The following is a 21152-nucleotide window of genomic DNA, read 5'->3' as shown; positions in this document are numbered from 1 at the left end:
AGATTTTAGGGAGTTTTGCACTTAAGGATTTGAAGAGACCGGCAATGCAGAGGCAGCCAACCAGATTAGATTCCCTACAATGTGGAAACAGGCCCTTCGGCCCAACAAGTCCACACCGACCCTCCGAAGAGTAACCCACCCAGACCCATTCCCTCTGACTAACGTACCTAACACTATGGGCAATTTAGCAAGGCCAATTCACCTGACCTGCACATCTTTGGATTGTAGGAGGAAACCGGGGGAAATCCACGCAGACATGGGATAGTTTTGATCTTAGTTATCAAATTGGCGCTGTACATTTTCTGGGTATGAAGCTGGGAAAGATGGTAGTTAGAGATTTCAGGTGACAGTTCATAGTGAAAATAAGCCAGGGGCTATCTTGAAATAGTGAACAGTTGTGACCAAGAACAGCAAGACAGTTATTGTGCTTCACCTAATATAGCCAGATCTAGCTAAGAGTGGCTGATCACAAACGAAATGAGGATTCAGCACCTGAGACAGCGTGAGAAGAGGTGTAAAATTTTACTAATATGAAAATAGGGAGACCTAATGGTAGTGGAAGGCTGGTAGAATGCTTAGGTATTGCAAGGGAACAGCTTGTGGCAGGGACTGAAGATAATGGCAATTATTTATGACCTGTAGTTACTGAACCATTTGAAATAGATCCATTTAGTTCTTCCTGCTTTAAATAACAATCCCAATCCTTTTTCATTCACTTTACAAAATTGAACAGCATCCTTGTGAACTTCCTCAGAATCCTCTGGAGGACCTCAATAATCTTCCCAATGTGTTGCTCAAACTTTTACTTTTGGTTAATTTCAGGTGAAACATAAATCAGCATCTTGGAGGTGGAGCATGACTTGGTTTTGTAAATAATGATATTACATACAAAAACCAAATATTCCAAACACTACTTGTCCAATCAAATTCATGGTTACATTTAACAACTCCCTCTGCCCTTGCACTACACCCCAAAGAGTGTCATTATTACAGTGTCTCTCCAAGGGAGTTGCTTCTAACTTAAATTGCATCTCCCTGTTTTTGCAAAGTGTTCTGCTGTTATAATCCTGCTCACTAGTTACTGCATTGCTACACTATTATCCATAAATTTAGACATTACTTATTTACCAAAGGTCAGGTCATTTGTATTCCAGAAAAGTACAATGTATTTGGCCTCAAAGAAGTACCAAAATATAAAAACGAAGTGCAGTTTTGAAGCAGTTAAAAGTTTAAGAAGCTAAATGAAAATGCAAGTAATACTTTACAAAAACTGAATCCAACATTCACACACAAGCACAAGTGGACTGAATGCATGTTTATTTGTGAATTTGTTACATATTCCATAATTTACATTGGAAGCCATTCAAATAGACAAGGGCTTGATTTTGCCCTGCCTAGTTATGCCATGGTTTTCAGGCACAAAGAAAGATGTTTTATAAAAGTTTAGTGCAACCAAAAAAGGTTGAGTATACACCTAAAAACACAAATCAGTGTTCATGTATTGATTGTCCAACTATAATGGCAACTCCTCTTCCCATCACATATCTCAATCCAAAAGGCCAAAGTTTTGAAAGAGAGTGAAGAAGAAGAAAGCTCAAAAGTTGATGTTAACACATGTTTGCTTATTCAAAAGAGGACAGATTTCTGGTAAAGGCATATTTTAATCAAAAACAGGGTCAAATTAAATCTCCTTATGATCTACAAAACATATGCCTATTCACTTCTGATAGTTCAAAAATTTTAACCTCAACTGACAAGCAGTAGGGAAATGGCATCAATGGAATTGGACATCATAAACAAAAGTAATTAATCCTCAACCAGTGTATGCCAAATGCTTGTTTAGCTAAATTGGAGGATTGTGTTTGGACATAATATTGAGCATACCCCAACAGGCCTAAATTGCAGTCATTATAATCCACGTTTGAAAGATTTTCCCCCTCAAATCGTGGAAGCACCATTAGATCTTACTAAATTAGTACACCGGGCAAGACTGGCCATACTTTACCCACTTGGCATGTTTAACTGACATTTTTGTTCAACTGACATTGGTTGAAAGAAGCCAGTCAGGATCATTATAAAATAATACATCGGCATTCTTTAAAAGATACCTAATACTCTACTTGCGATAAAAAAATTGTACGCACATAGTTTTACCAAGTGAATTAACAAAACATTTCCTATTAGTTCGTTTGGGCTTGGTTAATTTAGCTCTAAAATATAAAAGTTGTATACAATGGGATTGCACGAGTTCATAATTCAGAAATGTACAAGTATAAAACATATTTCACCTGTTGTATTATCCCACAAAAGTTAGCAAATTACTACTGGTGTAGATTGCAGTGGCAGGTTGGTCAAAGTCCACATTACGTTTAAAATACTGAGCTGTACAAAAATACTCTTCAGATTCTACAAATGTATGCAATATATACACACACTAAACAAGGCTGATAGCATCACTGTTTTAAAAGCAGCAGGTCCAAGGAAAGTGGTGGGTCAATGTTTGACACGCCATGATACCTGCAAGAGAAAATTCATTATCAAATGAGACAAGTGACTTTTGTGGTTCAGCACTTATCACACAAAGCTCAAATCAACATGGCAGAAGTTGTGCACTATCAATCTTTTTATCCAGTTCAATGGCAGCGTTATTTGCCTCATGCATTAGATAGGTTTGTGGATCAACAATATCACATACAGACTAAATCAAAAAAACAGAAATTTAGCAGCTAACTAGCAGTAACTGGACTTGGCAGATTCAAGTTCTTACAAAAGGATCCCAGCTGAAACTGTGTATTTCATGCAAAGTGCTTCACAAAGCACAGTAAAAATCGAGATGTAGCCCCAAATGATGAAGGTGAATAAACTCAACAAGGGAGCTTGGATAGAGTGTTTAAAATGGAACTGAATGTATTCCTCTTAAGAGAAGTCACATTACTTAAACGCAAAAGTAATGTAATGTATAAATTACTTTGATGGCAAGATGAGCAATCCAAAAATGGAAATTGTTGAAACTGTTCCTTTTAACTGAGAGGAGAGCATTAAAAGTGACTCTTCAGAATGTCCCAAGCAGCCTCAACATTTTTTTTAGATTAGATTCCCGACATTGCAGAAACAGGCCCTTTGGCCCACCTAGTCCACACCGACCCTCTGAAGAGTAATACACCCAGACCCATTCCCCGACTCCCTACTAATGCACCGAACACTACGGGCAATTTAGCATGGCCAATTCACCGGACCTGCACATCTTTGGACTGTGGGAGGAAACCAGAGCACCCGGAGGAAACCCACACAGACACGGGGAGAATGTGCAAACTCCACACTGACAGTCACCCAAGGTTGGAATCAAACCCGGGTCCCTGGTGCTGCGAGGGAGCAGTACTAACCACTGAGCCACAATAGTTTCAAAACATTCGCTGAAACTCTTATCCTTTCCTGTATTAGCTCTAGACTTAACTATCCAAACACACACACACTCAGCCTCCCACATTCAACCGCTCTATAATCTCAAGAATATCTAAATTTCTGCCACCCACATGTTCACTCTTTCCAAAACTTGTTCACCCATCACCCCTGTGCTCCCTAATGCATAAAGGCTCCTGTTTATAGGCAGCAACAATTTAAAGTTCTCACCCTTGATTTAGTTCCTCTACCATATAACCTTCGAGACCTTGACAACTCATTTAGTTTCAGAGTCCAGCAATGCGTTTATTTATTGCTTCACTATCGGTGGCTGTTGTTTCGACAGTTGCCAAAGTAACAGTCTGAAATTCCCATCATAAACCTCTCAGCTTTGCTTTCCTCCTTTAAGATATTCCTGAAAACCTGCTTATTTGGTAATGCTTTTGGTCACCTGACCTAATATTTACATCTGTGGCCTTATGTCAAAAGTCCATTGATAATATTTCTGTGAAACTACAAACATAATAGAAATACAAATTGTTTGATGATTTGGACATACACCATCAACTCTCCACTAATCACTGGTGAATGATTGGTAACTCCTGCATTGTGGGAGCACTTTCACCACATGAACTGTAGCAGTACAAGCTAATCAATCACCACCTTCTCCACAGGCAACACGACTTTGACAATGATAACTAGTATCTCATTTGAAATATGAAATAATGAATAATGGGGACAACCTCCAAAAAAAAGGGTGGATTTCCACTCCTAATTGGATGAAAGTTGAACAGTACAGAACAGGTCCTTCGGCCCTCGATGTTGTGCCGACCTGTGAACTAATCTAAGCTCACCCCCCTACACTATCTCATCATCATCAATATGTTTATCCAAGGACTGTTTAAATACCCCTAATGTGGCTGAGTTGACTACATTGACAGGCAGGACATTCCACACCCTTATCATTCTGAGTGAAGAACCTGCCTTTGACATCTGTCTTAAATCTATCACCCCTCAATTTGCAGCTATGCCCCCTCGTACAAATAGATGTCATCATCCAAGGATAAAGACTATCATTGTCCACCCTATCTAATCCTCTGATCATCTTGCATGTCTCTATTAAATCCCCTCTTTAGTCTTCGCTCCAATGAGAACAGACCCAAGTCCCTCAGCCTTCCCTTAAGACCTTCCCTCCAGACCAGGTAACATCCTGGTAAATCTCCTTGGCACCTTTTCCAATGCTTCCACATCCTTCCTGTAACGGGGCGAACAGAACTGCATGCAACCTTCCAAGTGAGGCCACACTAGGGTTTTCTACAGTTGCAGCATGACATCATGGCTCCGGAACTCAATCCCTCTACCAATAAAACCGAACACACCATATTCCTTCTTAACAGCACTATCAACCTGGGTGGCAACTTTCATGGATCTATGTACATGGACACTAAGATCCCTCTGCACATCGACACTACCAAGAATCTTTCCATTGATGAAGTATTCTGCCTTCCTGTTATCCTTCCCAAAGTGAATCACCTCACATTTATCTGCATTGAACTCAGTTTGCAACTTCTCAGCCCAATTCTGCAGTTTATCCAAGTCCCCCTGCAACCTGTAACATTCTTCCACACTGTCCACCACTCCAACTTTAGTGTCATCTACAGACTGACTAACCCATCCACCTACGCCTCCGTCCAAGGCATTTACAAAAATGACTAACAGCAGTGGCCCGAAATCAGATCCTTGTGGCACACCACGAGTAACTGGACTCCAGGCTGAATATTTTCCATCAACCACCACTCGCTGTCTTCTTACAGAAAGCCAGTTTCTAATCCAAACTGTTAAATCACCCTCAATCCCATGCCTCTGCATTTTCGCCAAAAGCCTACCATGTGGAACCTTATCAAAGGCTTTACTGAAGTCCATGGACACCACATCAACTTCCCTACCCTCATCCACATGCTTGGTCACCTTCTCAAAACAAACCTCAATGAGGTTTGCCCTTGACAAAACCATGTTGACTATCTCCAATCAAATTGTTGGTTACTAGTTGAATATAAATCCTCTCTTATAATCCTTTCCAAAAAAAAAACTCTTCCAACAATAGACGCAAGGCCCACTGGTCTTTATTGAAAAGATAGTTCCCTTTATGATGCAATTCGTTACACTGTTTTTTCTTTTACCCATCTCAAATATCACTGTTTTAAAAATAAATTCTGGCAAAGGAAACCAAAACATAAAATGGTTATCCAACAAGTTTTTCTAAAAACAAAAGTTTTAAAACTTATGGATGAGAAGCGACATATGTAAGTATAACAAACCAACCAGAATTTAATTTCAAATCACCCTCTTTGCTCATTGACAAGTTGCCAGCTAGTATTGTACTTACTTAGAGCTCTTATATTTCTCCCGTACTGCTTGCTGCGCATGCTCGGGTGCTTTGAGGTAGTTTTGGTGAAGGTCTGTCACACAAGGCATTAAGCTTTCTAAGACGTATCCTGTCAATTGAGCTAATGATCTAGGCTAGAAAGAAAATAGATTTGAAATTATTGCAAACAATACTTTGTCTTCATTAAACCTAAAGACAATAGCATTTGGCAAATGGCACATCTAAAGCAAAAGTCTAAAATTACAGGTGATCATAGATGGGGAAAACAAAGTTGCTTGGCTACATAATATTTGAAACAAAACGAGAAGGGGGTACCCAGATGGTAAATGACAAGAAAAGCATTAATATGCAGTGATCTGACCTCAGAAGCTCATTAAGTAGAATCAGGAGAGAGAGAGAGAGAGAGAGAGAGAGAGAGAGAGAGAGAGAGAGAGAGAGAGATAGGAGTAGCAAGAAACTGGATAAGTTTAAGCTTATTATATTGTTAGACAGAGTATAAAGCAAATGATTGGAGCTTGATACAAAAGTAGCGTGATAATTGTGGGAAACTTTAATCTTCATATAGGCCTGGACGATTAAATTGGCAATAGTACTGTAGAAGAGTTTGTAGAATATTCAATAAACTGGTGGAACTCACCAAGGATAAAATATGTATCTACAGTGGATCTACTAACAAAGCAGGGTTATGGATTAGAATCCCTACAGTCTGGAAACAGACCCTTCGGCCCAACAGGTCCACATGGACCCTGTGAAGAGTTACCCACCCAGATCCACTTCTCGCCACTATATTTATCCCTGACTAATTGCACTACAGGCAGTTTAGCATGGCCAATTCACCTGACCTGGACATTTTTGGACTGTGGGAGGAAACCGGAGCACTCGGAGGAACTCACTGTACAGACAGTCGCTAGAGGTGGGAATCGAACCCGGGTCCCTGGTGCTGTGAGGCAGCAGTCCTAACCACTGAACCACTATGCCATTATTGTAGTAAAAACGATCCTCAAGTAGTGACAGCTCCACCACTGAAACAGGCCATTTGGCCCAACAAGTCCATACTGATCCTCCGAAGTGTAACCCACCCAGACCCATTCCCCCCCCAACCTATATTTACTAATGCACCTAACACTATGAGCAATTGAGCACGGCCACTTCACTTGACTGTCACATCTTTGGACTGTGGGAGGAAACCCATGCAGACACAGGGAAAATGTGCAAATTCCACACAGACCGTCCCCACCATACAACCTTGTCATGGTCGACGCTGCGAGACTTGTCAGTGTTGACACAGATACCACCATTACACGTGACGACACCTCCCACCATGTATGCTGCAGGTACTCAGGTGACTCCACCAACATTGTCTAATTCATATGCTGCCCGGAGGCACGGTAAATTGGCAAAAACTGAGCAGAGGTACAGCAATGGATGAATGGATACCTCAAATCAGTCAACAGACAGACAGAGTGCTCCCTCCCAGTCAGAGAACACTTCAGCAGCCCGGGACGTTCGGGTGACCATCCAAGGTGGACTTCGGGACAGGCAGCAACACAAAGTGGCCGAGCAGAGACTGATAGCCAAGTTTGGTCCCCATTGGGACAGCCTCAACTGGGACACACACTTCTACACGTACTCTCTCTCAGACTCATATCCACTTCTCCACCCCCTCCACGTGCACACAAGTTTGTGGGGTGAATTTGTACTTGCAGAATTACATTTTATTTTGCTCAAAAACTGCATCAATCCATGCAAGATTCTGTAAATCCTTTTTTTAAAAAAAAAACTAGAATCAGTGAACATCGGGGCACAGACAGCCTCACACCATCAATGCATTATCTAGAACAGCATGGCACCTATTGTTAAAGTTCACTTGAGAATGCAACTTCAAAAGAGTTCTGGGATTTACACAGGAAAGAACTGAAACTAACATTCATTCTAAAAGATGAGAGACTTAACAATCTAGGTCTTTTTCAATATATAATTTCAGTTACATCACACTGTAAACTTTCATTATAAATTCTGTGTCTTAAGAACTTATACACCACAACCGCCTGAAGGAGCAGCGTTCTGAAAGCTAGTGCTTCCAAATAAACCTCATTTTGTACACCCCATTCCAACACCGACACATCCAAATCATTCCAGCAAACAGCATGATCCCAGAGGGCTGTGCTGTCTGCAGGAGAGAAGCTTGCTGTTCTGGTTGAAGAACTTGCCATAAGAGAGTACGGATTCAATAGTTATAGTCCATGTCAATGCTAATGACATGTGCAGGATAAGGAAAGAGGTTCTGCTAAAGTAATGAAACAAGTACTAATTAAAGAGCACAACTGCAAAATAGTAATCTCTGGATTGATCACCATCCTAACTTGGAAACATCTTCGTTCCTTTACTGACAGGGTCAAAATCTTGGAATTCTCTCCCAAACAAAAGGTTGCTTCCACTGCAGTTTTAGAAGGACTACAGGTGATTTGTTTGAATTTTACAAGATCCTGAATGGTAATAAGGTGGACATGGAAAGGATACTTACACTTTGGGCAAGTTCAGAAATACAGCACTGTCCTTTCTAGGACAGGACCGGTTTTCTCGAAGGATGGGGTCATTGAATTTTTTTTTTAAAAAGGTGGAGGCAGATAGACTCAAAGCAAGGAAATGAAGATCAAAGGTACATGTGAACACGAAATTTGGAACACAAATTAGCCATAATTCTATTAAAGAGGATCAAGCTGAAAGTTCTACTTCTGCTCCTAAACGAATACTTTGCCTCAGTGTTTACTGTGGAGGAGGACTTGGAAATAAAGAATGGAGGGAAATAGATGGTGACATCTTGAAAAATGTCCATGTCACAGAGGAGGGCGCGCTGGATGTCCTGAAATGCATAAAGATGGGATAAATCCCCAGGACCTGATCAAGTGTACTCCAGAACTCTGGGAAGCTAGGGAAGTGATTGCTGGGCCCCTTGCTGAGATATTGGTATCATCAATAGTCACAGGTGAGGTTCTGGAAGACTAAAGGTTGGCTAATGTGGTGCCACTGTTTAAGGTGATAAGGCAGTGCCAGGGAACTATAGACCAGTGAGCCTGACATCAGTGGTGGCAAGTTTTGGAGGAAATCTGAGGGACAGGATTTACACGTATTTGAAAAGGCAAGGACTGATTAGGGATAGTCAACACTACTTTGTGCATGGGAAATCATGTCTCATAAAAGTAAGTTTTTTTGTAGTAGTAACAAAGAGGATTGATGAGGGCAAAGTGGTGGATGTGATCCATATGGACTTCAGTAAGGCGTTCGACAAGGTTCTCCATGGGACACTGGTTAGCAAGGTTAGATCTCATGGAATACAGGGATACAGAACTAGCAAGACTTATACAGGTCCTCAGGAGTGTTGCTGAACAAAAAGACCCTGGAGTGCAGGCTCCTATTCATTGACAGTGGAGTTGCAGGTAGCTAGGATAGTGAAGAAGGCAGTTGATATGCTTTCCTTTATTGGTCAGAGTATTGAGTACAAGAGTTGGGAGGTCACGTTGTGGTTGTACAGGACATTGGTGAGCCACTTTTAGAATATTGTGTGCAATTCTGGTCTCACTCTTATCAGGATGTTGTTAAACCTGAAAGGGTTCAGAGAAGATTTACAAAGATGTTGCCAGGGTTGGGGAATTTGAGCTACAGGGAGAGGCTGAATAGGCTGGGGCTGTTTTCCCTGGAGCGTCAGAGGCTGAGCAGTGACCTTATAGAGGCTTATAAAATCATGAGGGACATGGATAGGATAAATAGAAAAAGGTATTTTCCTTGGGTAGGGGAGTCCAGAACTAGAGAGATTAGTTTTAGGCTGAGATGGGAAAGACATAAAATGGACCCAAGGGGCAACTTTTTCACACAGAAGGTGGTGCATGTATGGAATCTGCACCAGAAGTAGTGGAGGGGGCTACTACAATTGCAACATATAAAATGCATCCGGATGGGTGTATGAATAGGAAGGATTTCGAGGGATTATATGCCAAATGCTGGCAAATGGGACTAGATTGGGTTGGGATATCTGGTCGGCATGGACGCGTTGGATCAAAGGGTCTATTTCCATGCTGTACATCTCTATGACTCTGTATGTGCATTTAATACATCTTCCAAATAAGTGAATGCAGAGCCCCATGATATTCTAACATCACAAGAACTTTCCTAGTGTCACAAATATCACTGTTTGAATAAAAGTATACCACCAACACTAATTGAAAACCCAGAGGCATCATCTTAAAACTTGTCACAAAAATCTTGAGTCAGGTCACCCTTGAAAGACTGCACATTGGAAACAAAAACAATGTATTGAAAGTACTGAAAAACATGTAAAAAGGATTTACAAGGAGAAGACATACTCCTGAAAGCCCAACAGGCTGGAACTTGACTAGAGAAGGATGATCTAGAATTCTTTAAAAAGGGCTTTTTAAAAAAAAGTTGCAATATAGAGAAATTACTTCCCCTTGTACGAGACAAATTTTTGAAGCCATAAATTCCAAATAGTGAAAAGATGGGAATTTACAATAATTTCTTTACTCAAAGAGACAGTTAATAAGCGCAAAATCTGCTGCTACGAGCCATAATTAGGTGAATAAATGTAGACGCATAAGGGGAAAACACATTAAGACAAGGGATGAAAAGGAAGAGAGGATATGCCAATGGGTTTAAATGAAAGGCAGGAATCATTTTCTACAACATAAATATCAGGTTAGACTAGTTGGACTTGTTGTCCTGTGGACTAACTTCATGGATAACTATGCATTTCCTGGGTTAATTGTCAAAGAGTGCAGCAATGATCAGCCAGAATGTTACAAATTATGGTTCTGTTTACAGCATAACCAAGTGGTTGCCATAACTGTTTAAAATCGGCCCCATGTTGGATGTTTGCACATTAAAGATGGTAGCTTGCTTCATATTTGTACAATGGTCACACCTATCATGGTCACAGAGAGTTGAAGCATGCTCAGCAACCTACTTGTTGTACCTTAAGTCGCTTCCTTACAGTGGCTGTAAACTGCCAGACTGAACCAAATTTATAGATTATACAAATCCCTTTTCTGTACATTTGCTTTCTTCGAGGATGTCTAAGGTGTCACTGAATAGTATTGTCAATGACTTGCTAACAAGTAGGATTGTTCACTCAAGAAATTCCACATTTTAGCCATGACTTTTAAATCGGTCCACACATGGCCAATGAGGCAGCTCCTAAAGCCACACTTCCAGCCAGAAGTGTTTGCTTTGTTGGAAAAGTTCAGAGAATTTGCAAATAAAAAAAGTAATTCATGGCTTACCCAGCTAGTTCGTGATATTGTATAGTTGGCCAAACAAAAGGCAGATGCGGCAAGAACCGAAGGCAGGTATTTTAGGAATGGTTCACAATCAATCAAACTGAGCTCTGCTAGGTACTGTCAAAAGGGAACAAAGAAATATTCTGCTTAAAAACAAAGTAGGAACAGGAGACAGACATGAGGCTGTGTATGCTTATTTCATCTTTTATTAAAATCATAATTGAAATTCAACCAAACAAAACCCCATTTCCCAATATATTTTCTAACCACTTTTTTAAAACGCCAACATATATGATCAACAGTCCTGAAGATCTGGGATTACAAAATTCACAGCCCACTAGGGTTTAAAATTTCAAAGCCTTAAATCATGAAAAAAAATTCTCCAGCAGCTTATATTAGCTAAAAATCACTCCAATCCAGTTAACGCAGACAGAGGCAGAGTTTTAAAGTGCAAGCGGTTTAGAGAGATTTGAAGAAAAAAAATCCATCCAGAGGGCTGTGCGCATCAACTCTGCCTAAAAAGCAAAAAAAAAGGGCAATAGAGGCAGGAATTCACAACATTTGAAAATTATTTAGTTGAACAGTTGAAATGTCGTTGCATACAAAGCTATAGGCCAAATGCTAGAAAATGGAATTAGAATAAATGTTTGCCGATTAATGTACGGTAAAAAAACTGACCAATGACCCCATTTAATGGAAACAAGGCCAAAAGAAATGTCCTTCAGAACCCAAGGTAGTTTTAGCTCCACATTTTAAAAATGATTTAGTGGAACTTGGATGCATAACGTTTACAACAGAACCTGCACAATACTTACCATAGACAAGCTCTCAACTTTACTGCTGGCTTTCTCACGTCCAATATACTGATTAAGGAATTGGTTTATTGTTGGTGCTGCCAAGTCAAATGCCAAAACTTTAAGGATAAGATGTTCCATCCGTAGAACCTGCTTCTTTGTGTAGGTATCGTCTGTAATGTACACAAATTCGGCAACCTCTGGTGGATATATTTCTTCAAATTTTCTACAGGAAGTAAAACCCATCAGCAAGCTTTTCAAAGTAATAATATTGGCAGTATAAATCAAGACAAATAGCTTGTCAGAATAGGATTGCAAATAAGAAATAACTTCAGTGCAACATTAATTCTATTCCCCACCTTTGCACCAAAAAGATGTAGTTAGAAAGATGCATGTTACAGAGCAGATAGACGTCTAAGAGGTCATTTGGTCCATTTTGACTATGTCAATCAAACAGCTGTCAAATTTAATTCCCCCAACGCATTCTTCTCAAAAACCTGAATTGTCCAAATAACATCCAATTAGATTTGAAGTTTCTATGCAATATAATTACATTATCCTATCAGATAATGCACTCTAAAGACATTATGGGCTGTAAAAAGGTCAAAATCATCATTTTCTTCACTTCTGAAGAATTTGGTCCTTAATCCTTTCCCTCCCCATGTTAACCAGTTCCAACACGCACCATAACCTCTGGCTGATGCTCCTTCCTCTTGCAGGATGTACTGCACCCAGAATCTCAAGTGTTACAGCGCAAGGAAGGCCATTCCAGCCTATCCTGAATACACCAGCTTGTAAATGAGCATCACCCAATGTCAGTCTCCCACTTTTCCCTCCCACCACATCTCTACATATTACTATTATCCAAATTATTAATACCTCTTGAATGCCTTAAATGAACCTGCTCCCACATTTCCAGACAGTGAATTCATACCCTAACTGCTCAGTGAAAAGGGATTTTCCTCACTTCACCCTTGCTTTTTTGGATTTGCAGATGACTTTAAATCCATATCCTGATCCTCTTGAGCAGGAACAGTTTCTTCCCATCTACTCTATGCAGCCTGCTCATGATTTTGAAAGCCACAAACAGATCCCCTCAACCTTATTCTCACCAAGAGTCCGAACTTCAATCTATCCTCATTAGGTGAAGTTCCTCATCCCTGGAACCATTCTTGTAAACCACTTCTGTACACTCTTCCAATGCATTCACATCCTTGCTATAATGCGGCACCCAGAATTATACACAAGTCGAGCAAGTGTCTTTTACAAGTTCGACAACTCCTTACTTTCTTACCATGGCTCTATTAATAAAACTGAGAATACTGTGTATTTTGCTTTCTCTCCTGGTCTTCTCACTTTTATGACCTGTGCAGGTCCCCCGTGCTCCTGCATTCATCTTACATAGAATTATATTCCCCATGCTGTGTCTGTTGTTGCAGCAAAAATATACCACCACACACTTCAGCATTGAAACTCATTCCCCACATACCTGCCCACTCCAACTTGTCTATATTCTTCTAAGGTTCTGTGCTGTCCTCAATTTACAATTCTTCAAAGTTTGTCATATGCAAACTTTGAAATTGTCCCCTACATAACTAAAATCCAGATAATGAGTATGTATAGATCTCAATACCCACCCCTAAGGAACTCCACTACAAACCCACACCCAGCGAGACAACTTGTTGACTATTACTCTGTTGTTTGTTATCATTTAGTCAATCTGCACACATTTGCTACTGATCCTTTTATTCCATGAGCTATAACCTTCCTCACAAGTCTGAGGCACTATATCAAAGGCCACTGAAAGTCCATATTTACTGCAGTCATATCCCCATTGAACTTTGTTATTTCTTCCAAAAACTCCAGCAAGTTGATTGAACTGGACTTTCCCCTTTAGAAATCCATACTGACTTTAACCACCCTACCCTTTTCCACGCAACTAATTTGATTCCAAAGAATTGTTTCTAGAAGCTTCCCCACCACTGAAATTAAACTGACTGGTTTGTACTTACTGGGCTTATCATTACAACCCTTCTTGAACAAGGCTATAATATTTGCAATTCTCCAGTCTGACCCTTCAGACCCACTGTGGTTTCCACACGTCCTTCAAAATCCTTGGATGCATCTCATCCAGTCCAAGAGCCTTTACAACTTTAAATACAAAAAGAGAGTCTGTCCAACACTTCTACCCAATCGACTATGAATCCTGCCAACCAGCAATACTGCTCAAAGTTCTGACGGTCAACTCCAAATATATGCAGATTTGCTGAGTTCACTCACAGGCATAGCTTGGTAATAGCATTAACTTCAATGTTCTCAATAAATTGCAAATTAGGTCAATTTATCATTTTAGTGCTGTGCCTTGTTGACCAAAAACTTTTTCAAATTTAGAACCTTCAATTCATATTGGATTAACACCAAAACAAAAATTAGGAAATAAGTGAAAATGATGATCTTCAAAGTTTCAAAAATATAAAGTATTCAAGATTAGGGAACTGAAAATGGGTCACAACTGGGCACCCAATGACAAATGAAAAACTAAAAGGCCAAAATTAAATTAAGATCAAAAACAGAAGCCTGGAAAATTCAGAGAAGTAAACTAGTTTAAAGTTTAAACTAACCCATTACAGAGGAACCTCAATTATCCAGCATTTGGCTATCCAATATTCAGATAGTCTGGCAAAATCGCAAGGTCCTGATACTTGGCTAAACTATAGTATCCGGCATTCAATTAACTGAACGAAATACGCCCACCCGAGTCCTTCGGATAGTTGAGGTTCCTCTTTAGTGAAGTTTATACTTACGATGCCAACAGCATGGCAGCAGTTCCTACAAGCTGGAGCTTCCCTCGGAGGACAGACATGGATGACAAGAATCTGTCGATGTAGTTTACAGCAAGATATAGCGTTTCATTCTGCAATTTGTATTCTTCACCAACTTCCACAAGCCAATCAACAAGGATAGCCCTCATACTATTGGTTATATCAGGCTGTTTCTTCATATACCCTGCTTTGGGTCTGCATTTCAGCTAAACAGTAAGGGAGAAAAATTGTAAGATATCAGCTTTAATCAGAAATCATCTTTTCATGAAAACCATGCTCATTTTTTCCCCCCAAAAATCCTCCTTTACACACAATAAACTTAAAACAACAGATAAAACACAAGATAGGCCCAGATATAAAATTAACCTATTGTCAATGTAGTTATTCTTGTTACGTAGCCAAGATCACAGCTATTCTGATTAGCATATAATGTTACAAAATCTGGTTGTTAACAATTTCCATGTTACCTTTGTTCCTTTTAGTCCATGGGCTTCAAGTTTGCTGGAAAGCCTCAATATACTTTTGGGTATTCCACGTACACCACATCAATTCAATTATCCTCAATCCTCACAACATTTAGATTAGTTATAACAATTCACCTTTTTTAAAAAAACTCCATTGTCACTTTCACTATAAGAGGTGGGAGCAGAATTTGGCCCATTGAGGCTGCTCTAACATTCGATCACAGTTAATGTTTTTCAACCCCTATTCGCCTGCCTTCTTCGCATAACACTCAATTCCCTTACCATTCAAGAAGGTAACAGTCTTAAATACACTCAATGACTTGGCCTCTACAGTACTCTGTGAATGCGAGTGCCACCAACCTCTGACTAAAGAAATTCCTCCTCACCTCAGTTCTAAAGAGTCAACTCTTACGAGGCTGTGCCTTTGGGCCCTAGTCTTTCACAGTGAAAAGATCTTCCCCATAAGCAAATTTAGGGCCTCAGTATTCTGTAAATTTCAATGAGATTCTACCCTCACCCTTCCAAGTGTGATCGAATACAGAACCAGAGTCCCTCACAAGACAAGTCCTTCATGCCCAGGATCATTCTTACAAATCTCCTCTGGTCTGCAAATAATTCCTTTGACATGGTACACAAAATTGCTCACAATATTCCAAATGTGGTCTGACCAGAGCTTTATACAACCTCAGCAATATGTTTCTGCTCTTATAATCTAGCCATCTTCAAATGCTAACATGTTAATCTGAAGGAATCATAGTTCAGGATTCTTCAAGTCCCTGCTGTGCTTCAAATTTCTGAAGCCTTTCCACATTTATAAGATATTCTAAAATGTTTATTGTTCCTACGAGAATGCCTACCTCACACTTGCCCACTCTCCTAGCCTGCCCAAGTTTTTCTACAGCCTCTTCATATGTACAGTATGACCTATTCCTCCACCTATCCTTGTTGCTAAGCTTACAGGTGACAACTCACAGTTTTTGTTCAGATTGCTAATATATAATGAGATAGTTGTGGTCCCTGAAGAACTCTGCTAGGTACCAGCTGCCATTCTGAAAAGACCCATTTGTGCTGACTCTCTGCCAAAATCAGCCACCCTCTTATCACTGCCCAGTTCCTTGTCCCAATAACCACCTGTGCGGTAACGTAAAGGCCTTTTGGAAATCTAAATAGATCATGTATACTGGCTCTCCATACTGTAAATTTGTTCATTATCTTCTCAAAGAATTCTAAGATTTGTTAGGCATGACCTTCTCTTCACAGAAGCAGCAAACACGGCCCTATTTTACCATGCACTTCCAAATACTCCACAATCTCACCCTTAATAATAGACTCCAAAATCTTACTAATAAAAGGTCAGCCTAACTGGCCTACAATTTCCTGGTTTCTGCCTCCCACCCTTCTTAAATAGGTGTGTTACTTTAGCCATTTTCCACTGATCCCTGTAAAATCACTACCAATGCCTCCACAATATTCTCAGCTTCAGAACACGAGGGTACTGTTGACAAGATTTAAGTATGCCTCAGGCAATTGTTTGTAAAAGATTTTCTGCCAAAGTTAAACTGATTGGGCTGCAGTTTTAGAGTATCTCCCTACATTTTTTTTTTTTGAAGAGTGCAATATTTGCAATTCCAGACTTTTTGGCACTTCTGCATTGAAAGAGAACTAAAGATTCTCGTCACTGTCTCGGCAATTTCCTCAGTATGGTCAGCCACATCTGATCCTGTTCTGATGAATCAGAAACTTTAAACAGAAGCACCTTAACACCTCTTTGCATTTCAGGCCTGTCAAGTGTCTCACTCATCTTTGATTATGATTTTAATAGTATCTGCATTCGTCTTTGTTAAGGAAGGAAGTACTAATATAGCACCTTAGCTATGTCCACTACCTTCATGTGGAAACTTCCATATTGATCTAAGCCCAATGACGCTTCTCACTTGCCTTTTCTTATTTATCTACCAATAGAGGCCTTTGGATTCTGTGATGTTGGCTGATGTCGGCTGATGTCTCAAACACTGCTTCAGTTCTTTTTTGAATTCAACCTGGTTCTCACTTGTTAGCAACCAGACATTAACTGAACAAACAAGAATTTTTTAAAAAGTCAGGAAATGCCTGTACGGCTTTCCTTGGTCACAATATCACCAGTGGGTGGAGGGGTCCTATAAATAATCAAAGTCTTAGATTTGGTTGCAGTTTTAGGAATTAGCAGATCTCAAATTTAAGTATTATAGAATCCCCGACAGTGTGGAAACAAGCCATTTGATCCAATAAGTTCACACAGACTTTCTGAAGAGCATCCCACCCAGACTCAGCCCCCAATCCCCATCGCCGTAACCCTACATTTCCCATAGCTAATCCACCTCATCTACACACCCCTGGACAATATAGACAATTTAGCACGGCTGATCCTCCTAACCTGCATATCTTTGGATGTGGAAGGAAGCTGGAGCACCTGGAGGAAACCCATACAGGCACTGGGAGAAGGTACAAACACCACACAAACACCTAAGGCTGTAATTGAACTCGCCTCCCTAGCGCTGTGAGGCAGCAGTGCTAACCATGGGGCCACGTGTCACCCCAACATCACATCCTCAGAGCCTCCAAATGCTGTTTCGACATTCCAGAGCTAAAGGCTATAATCCAAAGACTCAATTATTAGAAGACACTCTGAAGACTTGGTGAAAATTAGTCAGTTTCACGACATACCAATAGAGTCATAGAAAAGAATCATTTGGGTCAAAATGTATCAGTCACAAGTCTAGCATCAACAAAAGGAAGAAAAAACTTCATGCATATATTTACAACTGTACAGTGGGCTCAAAACATCCAAACATGAATCCAAGTATAGATATGCCCAGAATGGGCTGCTTTTTTACCTCCATTTCTCTTAGGTATTTGTGTATGTCATCTGCGTATTCAGGTAATACATTAGCATGTACTCGTTTTTCTTCAACTGAAGATACTGACATGTCCAACACCATTGGGGAATCTTAAAAGACAGATAAAGCTGATTAGGTTCCTACTCTAACAAAAGTCATTTTACAACTGTACAGCAAGTTAATATGATCAACATCCATTTTGTTGTTAAATGTCTTTATGTGAATGCAGACATGTGCAGGTTTTTGTAAATAATTGCAAACATTTTCAACCAATGCATCTTTAACACTAGATACAAAACAATAGGAAACTTCCAGTAAAATGTAGGAATATCACAGGACATGAACAGTCACTTTGCATCAGTGTGATTAATAATTGCTTTCAATCAGATCAGCATTACACATCATTTCTTTGATCAACTTTAGGGTAAAATGTTTGGTTAAAGTGGACCAAAATGAACAGTTGTGTGTCTTTACTGATAGGGATAACTTTCTCGCCAGGAATGAATCCCTGCACTATGTAGGTGGTTACTATCATTTGCACAGTATTACCAGCAGAATTGAAAGCCAGAGTCACTCTAGCACAAGATGAGCTGCCCTTTCCACTCCTGTTCATGTGTAGAGTTTGCTCACTTATCCAACAAAAAAAAGTAGTAGTGACAAAAATTTGATTCTCCACATTGTTTTGCTTTTGTTTACATGAGTTGTTTCTGTTACACTTAGTCATTAGATTAAGGCAGTGACCACGATTTTTCAAGCTCCTTAAATTCAGTTTGACGTATGGAATGCCTGTCTAATTCAGCTGAACAAAATCCAATGCAACTATTAATGAGTGCTGTTAGACATATTTTCATAACAGAAAACAAACTGTACAATACAGGTAACCCAATGGCTTGATTTAAGTGTTTCTCTCTCAACTTCAGCATGCTTACAGCGGCTTGAGCTGACAATGAAGAAAATTAAAAATGGGATAGGAAGAAAATTTTTTTAAAGAAGGAAAATCCACTACCTTAGGTGAGTAAATAATCACTATTTCTCCTGGATTCAACAGTGTCAATAAGATAGCATGCTGGTGCAAAGCTTTGCATTTTTTGATAAGGCAAGCTCAGTACTGTGACTAGGTGGACACTGGATCTGATGAACAGTAACAAAGGAAATGGCAAGCTTGAAACAAAAAGGGTGGCTCTACCTCACCAGTTCTCCTTACTTTCATTTATCAGGTCAGAGTGTTTATTTTCTCCCTCCAACATTCCAGTGACAGACAACCCAACAATCCCTATTACAAGCTTTGTTTGTTGCTTTTTCAAAAAAAAAATTAACCCATTTTCTAATCAAGTTATTCAGAGATGCTATAACACACCTCTGGAGCAGGTGGGACTTGAACTACACCACAAGTGAGTCCCAAGATTTGTTTCTTAGCCACTAACTCCACCCCATATGCTGGAAACAGTCCAAGGACAAGCCATACCATACCAAATTTAGTGATGGCATGGATGCATGCTTCAGGACAGTCTATTTTCCACCTTTAACTCCACTGCTCCCTTAACACATCAGTTCCTACCCTTACATCTGGACTTCTGTTTTTGCAAGACTGACTATCCCAAACTCCTGGCAGGTGTCTCATTTGATTTTCCATAAACTTGAAGTAATTGAAAAATCTGTTGCAGATACCTCAACTCCTGCTCACCCAGCAGTAATCTACATGTTGTTCAACAGAGGCACTTCCTTAAAAGATCAGATTTAAAAATTCTCACTTATGCTATTGCCTAATTACATCTAATTCCACAAACCTCCAAGGTATCTTGCTTTAATTTGCAGGCCTCTTGTGCAACCTCTATTTTAATTGCCCAAAAATGGGAGGGTCAGTGCAGACTCTGGCTGATAGAATCCCTACAGTGCAGGTAGAGGCAATGATTCTTTGACTTTAGACTGCTTTGTCCTGGATGGTGTCAAATCGCTTGTTTTAATCGGTGTCCTACCCATCCAGGCCAGCAGAAAACACTCCATCATGCAACAATCCAAAGTGATTCTACAAATACATCAAGAGCAAGCGGGTACCTAGAGAGCAGGTAGGGCCTGTTAAAAATCGAGGAGGTCACCTTTGTGTTGAACCTCAGGAGATAGGAGGGGTCCTAAGTGAATATTTTGCATCATCTTTTACTGTGGAGAAAGAAATGGAGTCTAGAGAATGCAGAGAAATAAACTTTGATGTTTTAAAAACAGTTCACATTACAGACGAGGAAGTTCGTGAGGTCTTAAAAGTATATAAAAGGTGGATCTAGTGTATCCCAGAACATTGTGGGAAGTAACAGAGGAAGTTGTGAGACCCTTTGCAGAAATATTTGCATCATCTATATATAACTACAGGTGAAGTGTGTGATCACTGAAAAGTGGCTAATGTTGTACACCTGTTTAAGGAAGGTTGCAAGGAGAAATGTGGGAACTGTAGATTAGATGATGATTACCTTTGGCCCAACAAGTCCACACCGACCCTCTGAAGAGCAACCCACCCAGACCATTCCCTTACATTTACCCCTTCACCTAACACTACGGGCAATTTAGCATGGCCAGTTCACCTAACCTGCATATTTTTGGATTGTGGGAGGAAACCGGAGCACCCGGAGGAAACCCACGCAGACACGGGCAGAATGTGCAAACGCCACACAGAGTTGCCTGAGGCGGGAATTGAACCTGGGTCTCTGGCGCTGTGAGGCAACAGTGCTAACCACTGTGCCACCGTGCCGCCCACAGACCTGAGAGTCTGACTTGGGTTGTGGGTAAATTGTTGTAAGTGATTATAAAAGATAGGATTAATGGACATATAAGAGGGGCAAAAATTGATTAGGGATAGTCATCATGATTTTGCACAAGGAAAATCATGTCGCAAACTTGTTTGAGTTATTTGAGGAAGGTACCAAAAAGATTGATGATGGCAGTACAGTAGACATTACTTAAATCCAAATAACTAAAGTTTTTGACAAGATTCTGCATGGTGGACTAATTAACAAAGTTAGGTCACATGGGATTCAGGGTGGGCTTGCCAATTGAATACATAATTGGCTTAATGGCAGGAGATAGTAATATTGAAGGATGGCTTTTCCGATCTGTGATCAGCGATATTCC

The 21152-nt window shown here is 40.1% G+C and overlaps 1 protein-coding gene across 1 annotated transcript in view; it reads right to left on the bottom strand.

The window, feature by feature from the left end:
• Window positions 1-1300: 1300 nt before the first annotated feature.
• ccna2 (cyclin A2) overlaps window positions 1301-21152 on the bottom strand; it is a 33015-nt gene continuing 13163 nt past the window's right edge. The window contains exons 3-8 of the mRNA XM_072584223.1: window positions 18030-18142; window positions 14675-14898; window positions 11892-12096; window positions 11080-11193; window positions 5786-5919; window positions 1301-2517 (exon numbers count right to left, since the gene is read on the bottom strand). Coding sequence (XP_072440324.1) covers window positions 2454-2517; window positions 5786-5919; window positions 11080-11193; window positions 11892-12096; window positions 14675-14898; window positions 18030-18142 — 854 coding nt within the window. The 3' untranslated portion in view covers window positions 1301-2453. The remainder of the gene's footprint in view (window positions 2518-5785; window positions 5920-11079; window positions 11194-11891; window positions 12097-14674; window positions 14899-18029; window positions 18143-21152) is intronic.

The sequence above is a fragment of the Chiloscyllium punctatum genome, chromosome 14 (genome assembly GCF_047496795.1).
Source record: "Chiloscyllium punctatum isolate Juve2018m chromosome 14, sChiPun1.3, whole genome shotgun sequence".
NCBI lineage: Eukaryota > Metazoa > Chordata > Chondrichthyes > Orectolobiformes > Hemiscylliidae > Chiloscyllium > Chiloscyllium punctatum.
This window is presented reverse-complemented; position numbering and strand designations above follow the sequence as displayed.